The sequence below is a fragment of the Zingiber officinale genome, chromosome 1A, assembly GCF_018446385.1.
Source record: "Zingiber officinale cultivar Zhangliang chromosome 1A, Zo_v1.1, whole genome shotgun sequence".
NCBI classification, from domain to species: Eukaryota; Viridiplantae; Streptophyta; class Magnoliopsida; order Zingiberales; family Zingiberaceae; genus Zingiber; species Zingiber officinale.
The window spans coordinates 152,571,908-152,587,652 of NC_055987.1; the positions used below are offsets into that span (position 1 = coordinate 152,571,908).

The 15,745-nt window shown below is 38.3% G+C and overlaps 3 protein-coding genes across 7 annotated transcripts; all 3 read left to right on the forward strand.

Moving 5' to 3' along the window:
- The first annotated feature begins 1,131 nt into the window (after positions 1–1,131).
- LOC122038011 (dolichyl-diphosphooligosaccharide--protein glycosyltransferase subunit 4A) lies at positions 1,132–1,485 on the forward strand. Its single transcript, XM_042597545.1, has one exon. The coding sequence runs from the start codon at positions 1,132–1,134 to the stop codon at positions 1,243–1,245; it is 114 nt and encodes a 37-aa protein (XP_042453479.1). The 3' UTR covers positions 1,246–1,485.
- A 4,518-nt stretch (positions 1,486–6,003) lies between these two features.
- LOC122038012 (transcription factor bHLH143-like) lies at positions 6,004–9,798 on the forward strand. 5 transcript variants are annotated; one of them, XM_042597548.1, is made up of 5 exons: positions 6,004–6,157; positions 6,855–7,424; positions 7,528–7,562; positions 7,638–7,674; positions 7,767–9,798. In XM_042597548.1, exon 5 carries the CDS (start codon positions 7,790–7,792, stop codon positions 8,708–8,710), a length of 921 nt encoding a protein of 306 aa, XP_042453482.1. In that variant the 5' UTR covers positions 6,004–6,157; positions 6,855–7,424; positions 7,528–7,562; positions 7,638–7,674; positions 7,767–7,789; the 3' UTR covers positions 8,711–9,798. The 5 variants fall into 5 exon arrangements, with proteins under 5 accessions (XP_042453482.1, XP_042453480.1, XP_042453483.1 ...); XM_042597549.1 differs by having other exon boundaries at positions 6,012–6,157; positions 7,285–7,424; XM_042597546.1 differs by having other exon boundaries at positions 7,528–7,674.
- Positions 9,799–10,513: 715 nt separating this feature from the next.
- On the forward strand, positions 10,514–12,014 carry LOC122038013. Its single transcript, XM_042597551.1, has 2 exons — positions 10,514–10,917; positions 11,327–12,014. Exons 1-2 carry the CDS (start codon positions 10,529–10,531, stop codon positions 11,760–11,762), a joined length of 825 nt encoding a protein of 274 aa, XP_042453485.1. The 5' UTR covers positions 10,514–10,528; the 3' UTR covers positions 11,763–12,014.
- The last annotated feature ends 3,731 nt before the right edge of the window (positions 12,015–15,745 follow it).

Below are 15,745 nucleotides of genomic sequence, written 5' to 3' on the forward strand. Positions count from 1 at the left end.
TTTAAGATGCTCACGGGGAATAGTGTTCATCTTTAAGGAAATGTTTGGTTAAAAAAAATAAAAATTTGAATCCAGGCACCTGGATTGAATCCAAGCGCCTGGATCACTGTGGCACGGACGAGCACACAGTGTTTCATCTGCAGCGTGACAGTACTATATAACTATATATATAATGTCAGTAAACTAAGGGATATCATACACATACAATTTTCCCTTATTTGTAATTAGTTTAACAGCAGTGAATATTTGGTAGTTGATAGAGTAGTCAAACAAAAGGAGTTATTGCAAACTTCACATTGGTATTGGCACCTGAGCTATAAATTGGAATTTTTGTAGTGAGAAATACATTGAGTGCATCTTACATGACATGTTTGCAATCTAAAGAACAAAGTAGGATAACTTTATTATATCTGGAAACCCAGCATAGATCTCGAGAAACAGAAATGTCCCAAATATAAGTGTGCATTCATTTTGTTGTTGAAGAATGTGTTTCCAAGCAATTAAGCGAAAGTCTTGCCAATATAATCTTGCTGTTCTGATAACTTACCATTTCGAGTTCAATTTTCCTGCATGTTTACTGTGCCAACTTTTAATTTTCAAGTTTTTATGGAACTGAAGTTTAAAATGTTAAATGGTTACTGGATTGCTAGAAATTGATGTTGCATTGGCCAAAGTCAGTCGGTCAGATCATGGTCATAGGGTTGTTTAAAATAGGACCTGAGAAGAGCCTTATGCTTCTGCCTGTGAACTGAATATTTCATGTGATTATGACCCTCAATAGGGTTGACTCTTGCATCTGCCTGGCCTTGCATTTTCTGGATGTCAGATGCATTACACTAAAACAGAATATTAGACTTACTCTTAAATCCTGAGAATTCCCACTTCCCTGTTTTTTCTAACTGTTCCTGACTTGTTATTGTGATTGCAATGTGGTATGTTGCTGCCTCTTTAAGCTAGAATGGACCATCGAGTCCACATTAACTCAATGCAGTGTGCCTTTTAGAGTTGCAGATGTAAAAGTAGTAGCTTTTATGGCCCCATTGTTACATGGCCCCACCACTATATGTTAACATGCAATATTGTTCCTCCGACCTGGATAATTACCACTTTTATATACTTTTTTTTTTTCAGATGATTGACGATCAAGACTTGGGGTTCTTTGCCAATTTTCTTGGCATCTTTATATTTGTCTTGGTGATCGCTTATCACTATGTAATGGCAGACCCAAAGTATGAAGGAAACTAGTGCTCGAGGAAATGGTATCTTTGTAGTTGCCACAGTAAACACTTGTGACTTTGTAATGGCAGTGCTTGAGATAATGATATGTTTTAGGACTTATTAGTGCTTTTTCGGACTTGTATTTAAGAAAAATGACAATCTTTACAAGAATGATTTATATTTTGTTATGGTTATAAATGTCTTTTGAGACAAACTTGCACGAATTTGCCATCTTCTTGATAATGAGAAACAACCAGCTTTGTGTCAGTTATTAGTTCGTTACTTGATGAATACTCTCCTCTATTCAGCATCAGCAGCAATATTAATCATTAAAATGTTTAGCAATATGTAAAGCACGCCAAGTATGATGCACAGAAACATGTCAATAAATCTTCGGGGATATCTTCACCCTACTTTCACATCTCTCAATTGTTTATGCATGTTGTGCCCCCACTGCTTCATCATCCAGCGAGTAAAGTTGGTCTCGTTGGGCCAGTATCATCATTGCCTCTTGCACAATGCCTTGATCCAAGTATGGCACTTTCTGTACTATAGTTTGCCAAAAGCTATTTAAAATGAAGTCTTCGCCATAATTTTCTTTGCCGTAATTCACGTAATCTAATAGTTTTAATTCAAACGATGCTTTTCTAAATCCTGATGTCTTTCTTATCTATCTAGGCACTAGTATTACTATTCTTGTCCTTTCTAGTTTGGAATTTTAGATGGGTTGGTAAACCACCATATGCTTGTTATCATGCACTTGAATAATATCCCATCACTTTAGTCTGTGAATCCCAGACATTCCCCTTGTAGCCATTCTGGAATGTGAAAACTAAGATGAATTTTCTTGGATGACAATGTAAGCGTTCTGCTTGCCATTGTAAAAAGGTCGAAAGACGTTGCCATTCAAATGGTTTTGTAGCCCATCGGCTTCTTAGGATGTGATAAGATAAGATGTTCCAAAACATTGGTCACCAATAACATTGTTTCTCCTGTTTTTCATTATTGCCACATCCACGCCAACAAAAGTGTCACCTCCAATTCAATTTATTCGCAACAAAGGTACTCGATACCTAACCTAAACTTTGCACGTAGAAATCCACTTCGTCCAATTAAGTACTCACACGTGCGTGATGATGAGTGGGGACCTTTATATTGACTATGATAATCTCTCCTCGAGCCTCTACCTAATCACTACCCACGTCTTTCACATGCATGTAGACCTGACAATAATTAAAACTTTTAATCATTTTTTAAAATGTCATAACCATCCCTCATGGTTTTAAAACTGAGTTCAACTTCTCTGCTAGATCAAGTCAATCATATACCTGATGTCACGTGATTGCTTTTTATATATATTTTCATTTAGAATCGACTCTCCTGCCACCATTTAGAATCGACTCACCTAAACCATTTCCCCCCCACCAAAATTACCCTTCAACAAATCCAAACCAAGCAATCTAACCTCGAACCAAATGCAATCATCTCGCTGATCAATATTGTTGTCATTGTTGTTTCTTCCTTAAATATGCACGATTCAAGTTTCGTTTGCCAACAATCTACTCAAATTTCTCTCACTGAATTTTTCTTCACTTCTCCAACTTCCTTCCTTTTGCACCGATCCACATCCTCTTTTACCGAGCCTCTTTCATCGTCTAAAGTCAGTCAGGGCAACACACTCCAAGGTCAATAAAATAAGGGGGCGTTTGGTTTAGGATAATAGGAGTGAGGAATGAGAATGAGAATTATTGATTCTCATTGTTAATGTTTGGATTATAGGAATAGGAATACAAATAAGGGAATGAATCCTTGAAATTGGGTAATAACTCATTCCCATGTATCTCCCATTCAATGAGTCATTACCTTATTTTCATCAATCAAAATATTTCCTTATTCCAAAAATACCCTTTACTTAAAACTAAAATTTTCTCCATTAATATCAATATCAAAATATATTTATTTATTTTTTCTTTCATATCACTTATCTCTCCTTATTCTCTCTCATTATATTTTCTCTCTCATCATAGTTTCTCTCTCATCATTTTATCACACACTTTCTTTCTCCTTAATCTCTCCTATCACACTCTCTTTTCTCTTTTTTTTTCTCATTACACTTTCTCTTTCATCATACTTTCTCTCTCCTCAATCTCTTCCATCGCACTCTCTTCTTTCTTTTTTTCCTCATCACACTTTCTCTCTCCTCAATCTCTCCCATCACACTCTCTTTTTCTCATCACACTTTCTCTCTCCTTAATCTCTCTTATCACACTTCCTCCTTTTTTCCTCAACATACTTTCACTCTCCTCAATCTCTCTTATCACACTTACTCCTTTTTTCCTCAACACACTTTCTCTCTCATCATACTTTCTCTCTCCTCAATTACTCCCATCATATTCACTGTTCTCTTTTTCTCTCACCATACTTTCTCTCTCCTCATTCTCTCTCCTCATTTTTTCTCACTATATTTTCTCTCTCTTCATCCTCTCCTATCATACTTTCTTCAATCACACTCTCTTTTTTTCATTTACTCTCATCACACTTTCTCTCTCTTCATTCTTTCTTATCACACTTTCTCTCTTATAATACTTTCTCTCTCATCATTCTCTTTCATCATATTTTTTCTCTCACATTCATCTTTCTCTCACATCTAATTTTTTCTCTTATTTTCCTTTAAGGGTAAAAAAAGAAACTTTGATTTATTCCGATAGAAGATATACAACTAACCAAATATTGCTTTTAAAAGTGATATACATGCTCATACCCATTTCTATTCCACAATACAATGATTCCCATTTCGATTCCTATTCATAGGAAAGAACCAAACGCCCCCTAAAATTGAGGAGAAAAACAATTTCGGTGTTGGTACTAGTCATTGGAGTTGGTGGTGGGGCTGCATTACGCATGGGGGAGCATGGATTCTCATTTCTCATCCTCCTCTGCATTTCAAATCTCTTTTTGGAGTTTATTACAAAGCGAGGCATGCTGTGCATGCATGCACCAATTCCTTTAGCTTTCTTCCTCCTCTCTTTCCATGGTGGCCAAGAAAGGTGCATGGTGACGGAGGGTGCATTTAATTTTCCTGCCTTTCCCCCCTTTTTTCCACTTTTTTTTTTTTAAAAAATTGTAATATAAAATAATAATAATAAGGTGAAGGTGTATGTGTCCCCTTTGCTTGCGTGCAAAGTGCAGGGCCCTTCCTTCGAGTCTCCTCCATTATGAATCCTCCAACCACGCAGAGGGGGAAAAAAGGTCTCGAGCATGCCTGGTTTTGTGCCTCATGTCCCTGCCAAACTTTACTAATTTGGTCAACTATTGACGTTGCAATTCCATTTACATGTCAATTTCAGATGATCAACCACTGAAACTTGTTGCAGTTTTTGTAAACCTGTTCTTATCATACGAAAAAAGAGATTTGACAATAATCCTGTTTAGATTGACTTTGTAGAATTTTGAGCACTCATTTACCGACTTTCGTCAATTTCCCACCCACACAGCACATGCATGTTCCTCCCAGTACCATCAAACCCATGTACACTAGCCACCCTGGTATAATATTCCTCCGGTCCTCCCTAAACCCTAAAGTAGGGTACATACATGTACCCCATGCCACTTCAAGTTAGACCTCAAGGGAGTCGATCGTTCCCTCAACCCTAAGCAAAGGCAATATGCCCCCAAAAGAAGATTTAAAAGCTACTTTGTTTAATCCTTGGGGGATTAAACAAATTGTGAGCAAATCTTTCACCCTTAGGCCTCAAGATTTGGTATCATACCATGCTTTATTTAATTAAGTCGATCTACATGCATCTTTTGTTATTTATTATTATATGTGGCCTGATGAGGTTCCTGTGGCACGAAATCAAAATGGAGTAGATTATCTTTTTTTATTTTGCTTCTATGATTTTATTTTTAAAATAGTTTTCGCCAAACTAGTAAACATGATAGTCTGAACTTACATATGATTTTACCATTTTCAACACATTTTCATGTGATTTCTCAAGCTTGTGATGTAACTATTTTCAAATGCAATCACAAACAATATCTTCACTAGGGAATAGAAAATTGAGATAAGAAGAAGAGCAAGAAGAATATATGCCTTTTCATAAAGTGCATTTTGGGTACTCTACTTTAACCTTTTAAGATAAAGGAGACTTGTTATTAACTTTTGAAGTCAGTTTGTTTTTTGTCTAATGAATCAACTTTTTCTTAAAATTTTTCTTTATTTTTGTTTCTAATCCTTATTCATCCTTTTTCTTTCTTTTTGTTTACATATATTATTCCTCTTGTCCACTTTATCAGCCTCGGTGGAAATCTGATGCAGCGTAATCATAGTCAAAATACAATATTTATCTCTTGCCAATTCTTTTAAGAAAGAAGAAAATAAAATTGTCTTTATGATAAAATATAAAATTATTCATATTATTCAATTTCACCTTCATCATAATAATAATTCAATATGATTGATGCCAACTGAGTCATAGTGAAAATATAATAAAAAAATTGGAAGCCTAAAATTATATATTCGTCATGTCAATTTGTTCATGGGCATTTTCTGCAATACGACATAAAAGGTGAGGGCAAAACAGAAAATGTACCGTTCAAACTATGGTTTGTGGCAACAAACTCAACTCGGGTCAACAGGTTATTTGACCGCGTCGTATTTACGAAGCATTAAGACCTGAGAGGGCATAATATAATCGAAAACTACATCATTGTGCAATTAAAGTACTGGTATATTCGCCCATCCAAGAAGGGTATTTTAGTCCTTAGGAATCGATAAAGAGCCACGCCTCTGCGCTTCCTCCCGTCGTGATCGCTCAGTGCCCACGAAGGAAAGATTCGTCCTTTCCTTTCTCTCGTGATCGCTGCCTCGCGCGCTCGAGCTCTTCCCACCAGCGCGTGTGATTCGGCGCTTCTGGTGTTCGGCATCGACGTGGAGGGGGTAAGATCCGTGGTGTTCCCCGAGAAATTGCGTCTTTTGTCGAGCTCTTTTGGTGTAGGGTGTGGGTATTTCGAGTTATCTCGCTTTGGGGTTCTTGAATCGGTTTTAATCTGATAAGCATTTGTGGAGTCTGTTGGTTTGGTGAAATATGACTAATGTCGTGCTCAAAAATCGAGTCTTTGCTCAAACTTTTCCTGGTACGATATGTCTTGTTGCTTATTTTCTGTTGATCCGGAAGCTTTCTTGCTTTTCCACTTTCCCTACCCTTTTGAGGGTTTTGCTCAATTTAAACTTAGAATTCTTCGTAGTAGCTCATACTTCAAATCAACTTAGACTTCGGTTTCCTTCCAGCAATTGCCTTCGTGGAGATCTTTTCGTGTAAGTTGACGATTCCTAGGTACTTACTTAGTGATACACGAAGCAGTTGTTACCCGGCGATTGCTTCTAATATTATCTAGGTTTGACTGCATGTGTTTGATCTTTTTTGGGTGATAATCAAATATTTCCTCAATTTATTGGTTATCCTTCTAGATTATGGAGATTAAGTTGTAAGTTTTCACCTTTTTTTAGGTTTCCTTTTCAAGTGTTCGTTCACTTTTGAACAAATTGAGAACCGACTGTGCTTTGGAACAGCCTACTGTTTTACTATATACTTTTTTTTCTATAAGTTTGGTCTTGAGATTGATTGTTGTTGTAGGTGTTACAAGCTGTGGGAAGTGGTGGAATACTCAATTTTGGTAGCAAAAAATTTAGAGCAGTATGTGGTGGCTGAGTCTATCGGTGGATGTTTACCGCAGACTGATTTCTTTGAACTTGTATTGTAGGGTGATTCTGTAAATCATGTCTTCTTCCTCTGTTTTTTTTTTTTTTGGTTTCCATTTAGCATGTCAGGTATTAAAATTCCCTTTCCTTGAAAAGCTCTCTTGAATTAGTTCTAGTTTACTTGTTTAGGCATCAAAGGCCTCTTTCATTTGAGATACCAAGCACCCCAAGGTTTTCTTGCGCTCCTCCTCCATCTTACCTACTAAATCTGCAACTCTTTTCTTGTTCAAGTATCGTTTGTGTTCCTTCCCTTTTGATTTCTCCGTGCTTTCAGTTGATTTCCTGGTGTTCTGGTTCGTTTTTAGAGGAGAGAATTGTAGGAATGGTGTGTCAAGCAGCAACAAGAACCGCATTCCGAGCTTTAAAACATGAGAATGGAATTTCTGGTAGCACCACGATAATCATTAGGGTCATTGCTTGCTTCCAGCCATTGCAAGATTGCCAGGTAAATTAAAAACCCTCAATTGTCTGCTGTGATATTGTTGAAAAATAATGATAATAAAAGAAGCTATTTTCACTGGCTTGATTGATTTATTCATTTTTAACAGGCTGAATACTTCCGCCACCTCCTGAAGCCTGTCACGTAAATTATCCTCTCGATTTGCAGTTCATCTTCAATCAAAAGATCTTAGTTTTTTTTGTCTTCTTGTTTTGGTAGGCTTCTGGGAATAATTTTGCATTACCATTTGCATGAGGTAAAACATGAATTTTTGTTTAAGTTGTGATTCATCTTGCCCGTCGTAGTTTATTAGTGGATATATTTAAATCAACTGATACTTGTTTTCAGGTGATTGATTTGGGCATTTGTTGATGGAACAAGAAAATAATCCCCAGATTAATTCGCAGTCTACACTTTGGCAATTTAGTAGCATGATCTCTGCTGGAAATAATACACAATTTGTTACCAGGCCTCAGAACTCCATTTCAATGCTCTCCACTGCGTGTGTTGATCCATCTACTAGTCGCTTTCCACTAACTTATTCAATACCTTTCCCTGGTTTCTACACCGATACTTATTTCCCGAAGACCTCACCTTTGATTCCTGCTCTGATCTCATCTCACAGGGCTCCTGAATTGTTTAGCTCAGATAAAAGATACTTGGTTTCTGATCAGCTAGTAGATGGAAGGAGCTTCATCTTAAGCTCAGTTAGCGTCCCCACTCCGTGCATCAACTCTGTGAACCGAGGTTTCAATCTGCAGGGAAATACTGAAACTAGTGTGTCCAATGGACATGGAGCTGATGAGATGCATGAAGACACAGAGGAAATTGATGCACTGTTATATTCAGATTCCGACTTCAACAATGGCGATGAAGAAACTAGCACAGGACACTCTCCAGCTGAGCCTGAGATAGTGGAAAGGACCTTTTCTGAGGTAGCTAGCTCTGTTCCTCCAACAAAGAGGAGGAGAGTTGATGTGGATGATGAATTTGATGCATCACTCATAGATACTGCTAGCTCGCAAGTACTCCATTGCCCTGATATACCTACAGAACACAGGAACAAAGAGGATGATAACAACACTGCATCTAGCCGCTTTGAAGTAGTAGGTCCTGATCAGAACGAAGAGAACAGGCAATTCAAACGAGCTAAAATTCAGGAAACACTTGGCATACTGAGAAAGATCATCCCTGGAGGGAATTGCAAGGATGCGGTCACCGTCCTCGATGAGGCCATCAACTATCTCAAATCGCTTAAGCTGAAGGTCAAATTGTTGGAAAGTTTTCCTTAGCATCTATTCTAGGAGTGCCTTCTTACTAATATCTCAGATGAGTTTATCGTTTGCATTGGTAGTAGCGGTACCACTTTGATGGAGCACCGAAGGACTTTCACCTGCATAATTCTAGTGACTGAAGTTCAAAACTCTGCTGGAGTTTTGGGTCTTGATGGTGGGGAATGGAGGATATGATGGTCCAATAAACCATGACCATACCTCAGTGTTTGTTTGTGCGAGGGGAGGATTCCAAATTGTCGCAAAGCTTCTTTTGACCAAATGGAAATGATGGATTATGCTTGGAGTGCGCGTGTGGGATGGGCCTACAGCAGAGAAAGCAGGCCTACGCGCGCCTGTTATATATGTCATCGTGATTCTGACTTTATCTCGGTGAATGGGCTTCTTTAGACAGTAGAATAGAAACGCAGTGAAAGAATGAAGTCTCGTCAGGCAGTGCAACTTTAATGATTTTCTGTGAGCTGTGGAGGATATGGGGAAGGCAGTCTCATTCATTATCTACCTTCTTTGGGGTCATTGTTTAGAATATTTTGAAGACGAAGGCATTCGGGCTGGATGATGAGTGGACGAGACTTGTGGTCTCCACTGTTCGGTTCCTTTTTCACAAGTAGTGGATGTCGCTGTCCTGTTGGAAGGTCTGGTTCTGGTTCAGCTAGTTATAGGGCAGATTTCTGAGGAATGACTTTATGAGAGCGTGATGCCTGTGGAGCTCTCATTGCTTCCTGTTATCCTTCCCCTCCCTTCGTGGTCATTGTCAACTATGGTGGCAGATATTGTGTGTTCCTGCTAAGACTTCGTGTGTCCATGCGATGATTTGTGGCCATTGTTTCTGACCAGGCTTAGTCATCTTCGACCTGAGCCGCCGCCCCACGAGTCATCTTCTTCGCATTGACGGCACCTCAAACAGATGCGTTGGCCAGGCCTTCGATATGTTTATTGTACGTGGGTGGCTATGCCTGTGCTTTGTTGCAGAACTCATGTCCTACTTTTTGCTGGTGCTTCCAGAGATGTAAAATATTTTATTTATGTTTGAATTTTATATTAATTTAAATACTTTTTTAAGGTAATAAAGGATTTTATATTCTAAAGTTGGGATTCTCAAATCTTAAAAGACTATCAGTAAGATTTATTAACTTTTCATCTCATTAGTAGAAAGCTTTTGATACCTGGGTCGCTAATATGAATACTTGTATAGAACTACAATTTAAAAATTGCATAGCATTTAGGATGAACCAGAGTCAGAGTGTTTCTGACTATTTAAATACTGCCAACACCATCTAGAAATCAATAAATAAATTAAGACACAAGAACCTTCTTCACTGCACCGCTTGTGATCCAGCAGCAATGTGTACTTGTATTGGCCTGGAAAACCAAATCTATGAGCTGTCTGATTGCAACTTCGAAGAGGACTTTTGACAAGGAATCGAATCGCATCCCATAAATCTCTAGTTGCAGTGGCCATCTTTTCATTTCTTTCCTGCAGATGAAGATGAGGCTTAGTTTTTACTTTATTTTTACTGGCTTCAGCAGTAGACAGTAGTGGAATCCTTGCGCTCCAATGTTACTACTGCCGTCTATGTATCTGACACTAAATTAGTTGCTAAAATGCCATGGAAAGTGTTACAAATCCACTTTCACATAACTAAAATTGCACGAGTGGAGCGATCAAATCGAACATTTGAGGCTTTCATATGAATTACAATCCATTATTCATAAAAGGAAATCAATAAGCAGATTAAAAAAAATAGTTGAAATCGTGCGAACGCCAAACGCTGTCAGTAACCAAAGTCTTTGCCCCTCGTTTTCTGACAAGTGACAATGCCGTGCGTTCTTCTCCAACCCTCCATTTATTCTTCTAATTCACCAAATCAACAGGCCCACAATCGTGGACGAAAATTCTACAATCTCCCCACCTCCGAAAGCTACCTCCTCCTCTTGAAGTCCCCCCAGCCGGTCCTCCTCCTCCTAATCCATCTCCATCCCCCACTTCTGTTCCTCACCAAGCAGCAAAAAGATCAGATTTTTAACTTCTCTCCCGAGCCAAGATCGGATTTTTACTCAAGATTTGCTGATCCAACGCCGATGGCGAGCAAGGGAGGGCCGTCGTCGCCGGCGAAGCCGCCGGCGGTCTGCTGCATGTGCGGCGATGAGGGGTTGACTCAGGAGCTCTTCCGGTGCAAGCTCTGCCTTGTGAGGTCGCAGCACAGGTAGTCCTCTGCCTTACTGCCTTCTAATCTTTTTGCCAAGATCATGTTCCTATCAGATTTAAAGCAGAATTAAGTGGAACAAAACAGGATTAAAGGAGCAAGATTTGATCTTTCCGATCTATTAAGTAGCTCCATCTGCAAGAGAGATGACTTTATGTGTTGTGTTGAATGTTTTCATATACAACAAACAAATTAAATCATTGATCCATATATTCATGATTAATCCATAGAATAATTATGATTCTGAAAATAACTTTTAGAAAATTCTTCTTACTAGTGTATAAATCACTGCCCTTTATGATCAAAAGTAGGTTAGGTTTTGGATTTAGTGCAATAATAGTGATCTAATTCATAATTATGATCTGATAAACGAGGACTATGTTGATCCTATTTACTTTTATGTCGACAGATATTGCAGTAACCAATACCCTAATCTCGAATTCTACACACTTTGCAATTGGTGTTTGAGAGAAGGATCAAACTCTTCTAGGAAAGAAGCTGTCAAAGAAGGATATTCCAATTTTAATGCCTCAAATATCTCTTCCTCCGGCAACAACGACAGTAATGATACTGATAATGACAATAGAGAGGTTAACAAGAACAATACAAGCACTACTACTAATGCTAGTAGTAGTACTAGCTCAGGAATTAAGCTTCACCGAGTTCATTTCTCGTCGCAACTCGATAATCCAATCAAGAAGCCAAGGATATTGAATAGATCTGCCTCTGATGTCACGGATCGGATTAGATCAACCGGAGAGATCTCCCCTAGATTGGGCAAGGCAAGGCAAGTTTTCAAGGCCAAAGTAAGAAGATATAAACTCTTGGAAGAGGTCTCTAGTTAGAGTAAGAAAGAAGAAAAAACAGAAGAGAGATACTATACTTTGAAATGTTCTTGACAAGTTAATAATTTAGTTTCATCATTTTATTTCATATAATGGCATAAAATGTATGGGTCAACATAGTAGCATTATGATAGATTATAGCAATTCATATCACGGCTACACTATTCTCGAATGTTTTGAATGATAGAATGTCAATGCGAAAGCATTGTGAAAGAAATAATTATAATTTTAAATCTTTTTTCCCCTTTTTCATTAAAGAAGTATAGCGTCATTTTGTGAGTATTCACGGGCAAAAGATGATAACATTTATCTCATGCGTCCCTCGCAATATGTCCTCAGATTATATGAAGGTACATAAATCATGGATGACTATTAGCCCGAGCAGTGACCAGTACATGAGAGAGAGAGAGAGAGAGAGAGAGAGAGAGGGGGGGGGGGTAAGAATTGTTGTGAAATCATGCCATGGAAGTTTCAATGTGTTGACAATTGTCTAAGTTTAGGTTAATACGTTGGATATAACATGCATTATGAGTTTGCAGGAGAAGTCCTTGCAGGTCGGAAGACCGGATGTAAGGCAAGAGAAGTCCAAGAAGGTTGAGGACCAGATTCTTGGTAGAAGAAGTCCTTGCAGAACAGAAGGTCGGATGTAAGACAAGAGAAGTCCAAGAAAGCCGAGGACCAGATTCTTGGCAGAAGAAGTCCTTGTAGGTCAGAAAGCTGGATGAAAGCAAGAAAGTCCAGGGGAATAAGCGTTCATCTGGCATGAGGTATTTGTGAAATTAAATATGTATTAATCCATTTGTGATCAATCGAGAACCTAGCAATCAATTGATAAATCGATTGAGACGCATGGCTATGATATAGGGAGTTCCTGGATCGATCAGCCGATCGATTGGAGGAAACCAATCGATCGGTCGATCGATTGACTAAGCTCACGCGAAGAACAGAATAACACTAAATTGATCAGCCGATCGATTGGAGTAAATCAATTGATCGGTCGATCGATCGGTAAGACTTCTACGCGACGCACAGAATGGTCCTGGATCGATCAGCCGATCGATTGGAGTAACCAATCAATCGGTCGATCGATTGGAGAAGCTTCTATGCGACGTACAGAATCCTCCTGAATCGATCAGCCGATCGATTGAAGGTATTCAATTAATCGACCGATCGATTCACATAGTTTCTGCGATTCTGTGATTCTGCGTTTCTGCGTCTGAATCGATTCGTTAATCGATTCATGAATTCAATCGATTGGGAGAAATGCCCCAGTCGATTGAAGTTCGAACAAGATGATCTACACCGTTAATCTTGACGCGATGGTTTTCAACGGATAGTTGTGAATCGATTGAAATATAAACTCAATCAATTCATGGCGACGATTATGTGAGAAACGGTTAGTTTTTCTCGACATTTAAAAAGCTGGAAGCAACAAGAACAAAAGGACCCAAGAAAAGATACTATTCCATTGCTCTCAAAGGTTTCAATCTCTCAAGTGCTCAAGATCTTCAAAGTGTTCAAGTTCAAGCTCTCCCCTTCGCTACTTTCTGAAGTCTCTCCCTGTGAAGAAGAAGCCAGTTCAAGTTTGTAATCCTTCTTTTCTTCTTCATTATAGTGAGTGTGATCTTTTACTTTAGAGAGGAAGAGTTGTAAATCTTGTAAGGTTTCTCCACCTTCGGTGTAATTCCGAGAAGGAGAAGTTTGATAGTGGAAGGGTGACGGTGGTGTGGATCCTTGGACTAGTCACCTCCTTGAGGAGGTGGATACCAAGTAAATACAAGAGTTAGCATTGCCTTCAAGTTTTCGCTGCGCAAGATTAAGAAGATCAAGAAAACGAAATGAGTCATTAACCCCCCCTCCCTCTAGCTCAACCGATTCTAACAAATGGTATCAGAGCATAGATTTGCTTTTGAGGATTTACTGCCAAGAAAGCACGAGTTAAGAGCTATAAGATGTCATTGAAGGAGAGACATAGCACTACACGACCACCATTTTATGAAGGCAGCAACTTCGCCTATTGGAAGAGCCGCATGGAGCACTATCTCATGACCAAAATTGATATGTGGTTCTCAATCACGGAAGAATTCACGGCGCCAACTGAAAATGGTAAAATGTTGAATCATCAAGGTGGACCGTTGAACAAAAATTGAAGTCTCAAGCAAATGCAAAGGCGATTGTGACTCTTCAGTGTGGATTAAGTTTGGAACAACTCAACAAGGTTGGACCTTTCAAGAGTGCCAAGGATTTATGAGATAAGCTCATTGAGCTAAATGAAGGTACTAAGGATTCAAGAATTGCAAAGAGAGATCTCTTAATAAATCAACTTCAGAATTTCACAATGAAGGATGGAGAAACGGTAAGTTTACTACATGGGAGATTCAAGAAACTCTTAAATGATATTCATTCAGTTGGAGAGAGTGTGGAGAATCGGGATCTCATAAGGTATGCCTTAAAATCTTTCCCAAGAAATTTATTATGGTCATCCATGGTGGATGCCTATAAAGTTTCAAGGGATTTGTCAATAGTAAAATTGGATGAATTATTTTGTGAACTTGAATTGCATGAGCAAGCTAACACAAGCCACAAAGAGAAAAGTATAGTCTTGGTTGCAGGTGAAAAAAGCAAAAAGAAGCACAAGGAAAAGAAGGAGTCATCTTTAGAATCTGAGCAAGATAGTGATAATGATAGTGATGAAGAACTATCATCAAGTGAAATGACAAACTTTGTTCGAAAAATGATGAGACATTCAAGGAAGTTTGACAAGAAGGATGACAAGAAGATTTTCAATGATGAAAAGAGAAAAGGTAAATCTCTTGTGGATTCTAAAATTAAGACTGATGTAATTTGCTATGAATGCAAGAAAAAAGGGCACTACAAAACGGAGTGTCCAAAATTGAAGAAGCAAGAAGAAAAGATCAAGAAGAAGAAGAAGGCTTTGAAAGCCACATGGGACGATTCATCTTCAAGCTCATCGGAAGAAGATGAAAGGAATAGCTCAAAACATATGGCTCTCATGGCTTTAAGCCATGTTGAAGATAATGAAGATGAAGATAGTCTTGGGGAGGATGTGGAATCTTCAAGTGAGTCATCATCTAGTGATGATGAGGTAATTTTTCCCAAGCTTGATAAGATGTATGACACTATTGCATGCTTAACCAATGCACTAGCCAAATCAAAAGGGAAGGTTAAAAAATTGTAAAATGAATTGAAATCACTTAAGAATGAAATTGTACCATATGAAATTTGCATGCTTCATGAAAATGACACAAATGAACTTGATGATCTTAAAAAGGAAAATACATCTTTGAAATTGCAAGTTGATGATCTTAGAGGTGTTCTAGAAAAGTTTACTTTAAGCTCAAAATATTTAGACATGATTCTAAGAGCTCAAAGGGGTGTGTACAACAAAGCGGGATTAGGTTTTAAATCACAACATAAGGAAATTAAATTCATGTCTCTAATTAGTAGAAATCATGCCTCAAGGGTTAAGTTTGTTCAAGCTTGGGTACCCAAGCAATTTATTATTGATGCTACCGGACCCAAGGTTTGGGTACCAAAACATTTGGTTCATCGTGTTTAAACAGGCATGCGCCAAGGGGGTGCATCCGACAACATGGTTTGTAGATAGTGGATGCTCTAAGTACATGACGGGGGACTCTTCAAAATTCTTATCATTTAGACACAAAAGTAAAAGTACCGTTTCCTTTGATAATAGTAGTGAATTAAAAGTCATAGGAATAGGAGATATTAGAATTTCTGAAAATTTTGTAATAAAAAATGTGTTATTAGTGAAAGACATGGTCTTTAATCTTTTAAGTGTTAGTCAACTATGTGCTTCGGGTTATGGAGTTGAGTTCAACTCATCTCAATACCTAATCAAGTATAATGAACTAAACACCAATATCCTCATAGGCCATAGAAGAGAAAATATTTATCAAATTGAATTATTTGGTGCTACTAATGTGTTTGCTAAGTGTCTCATG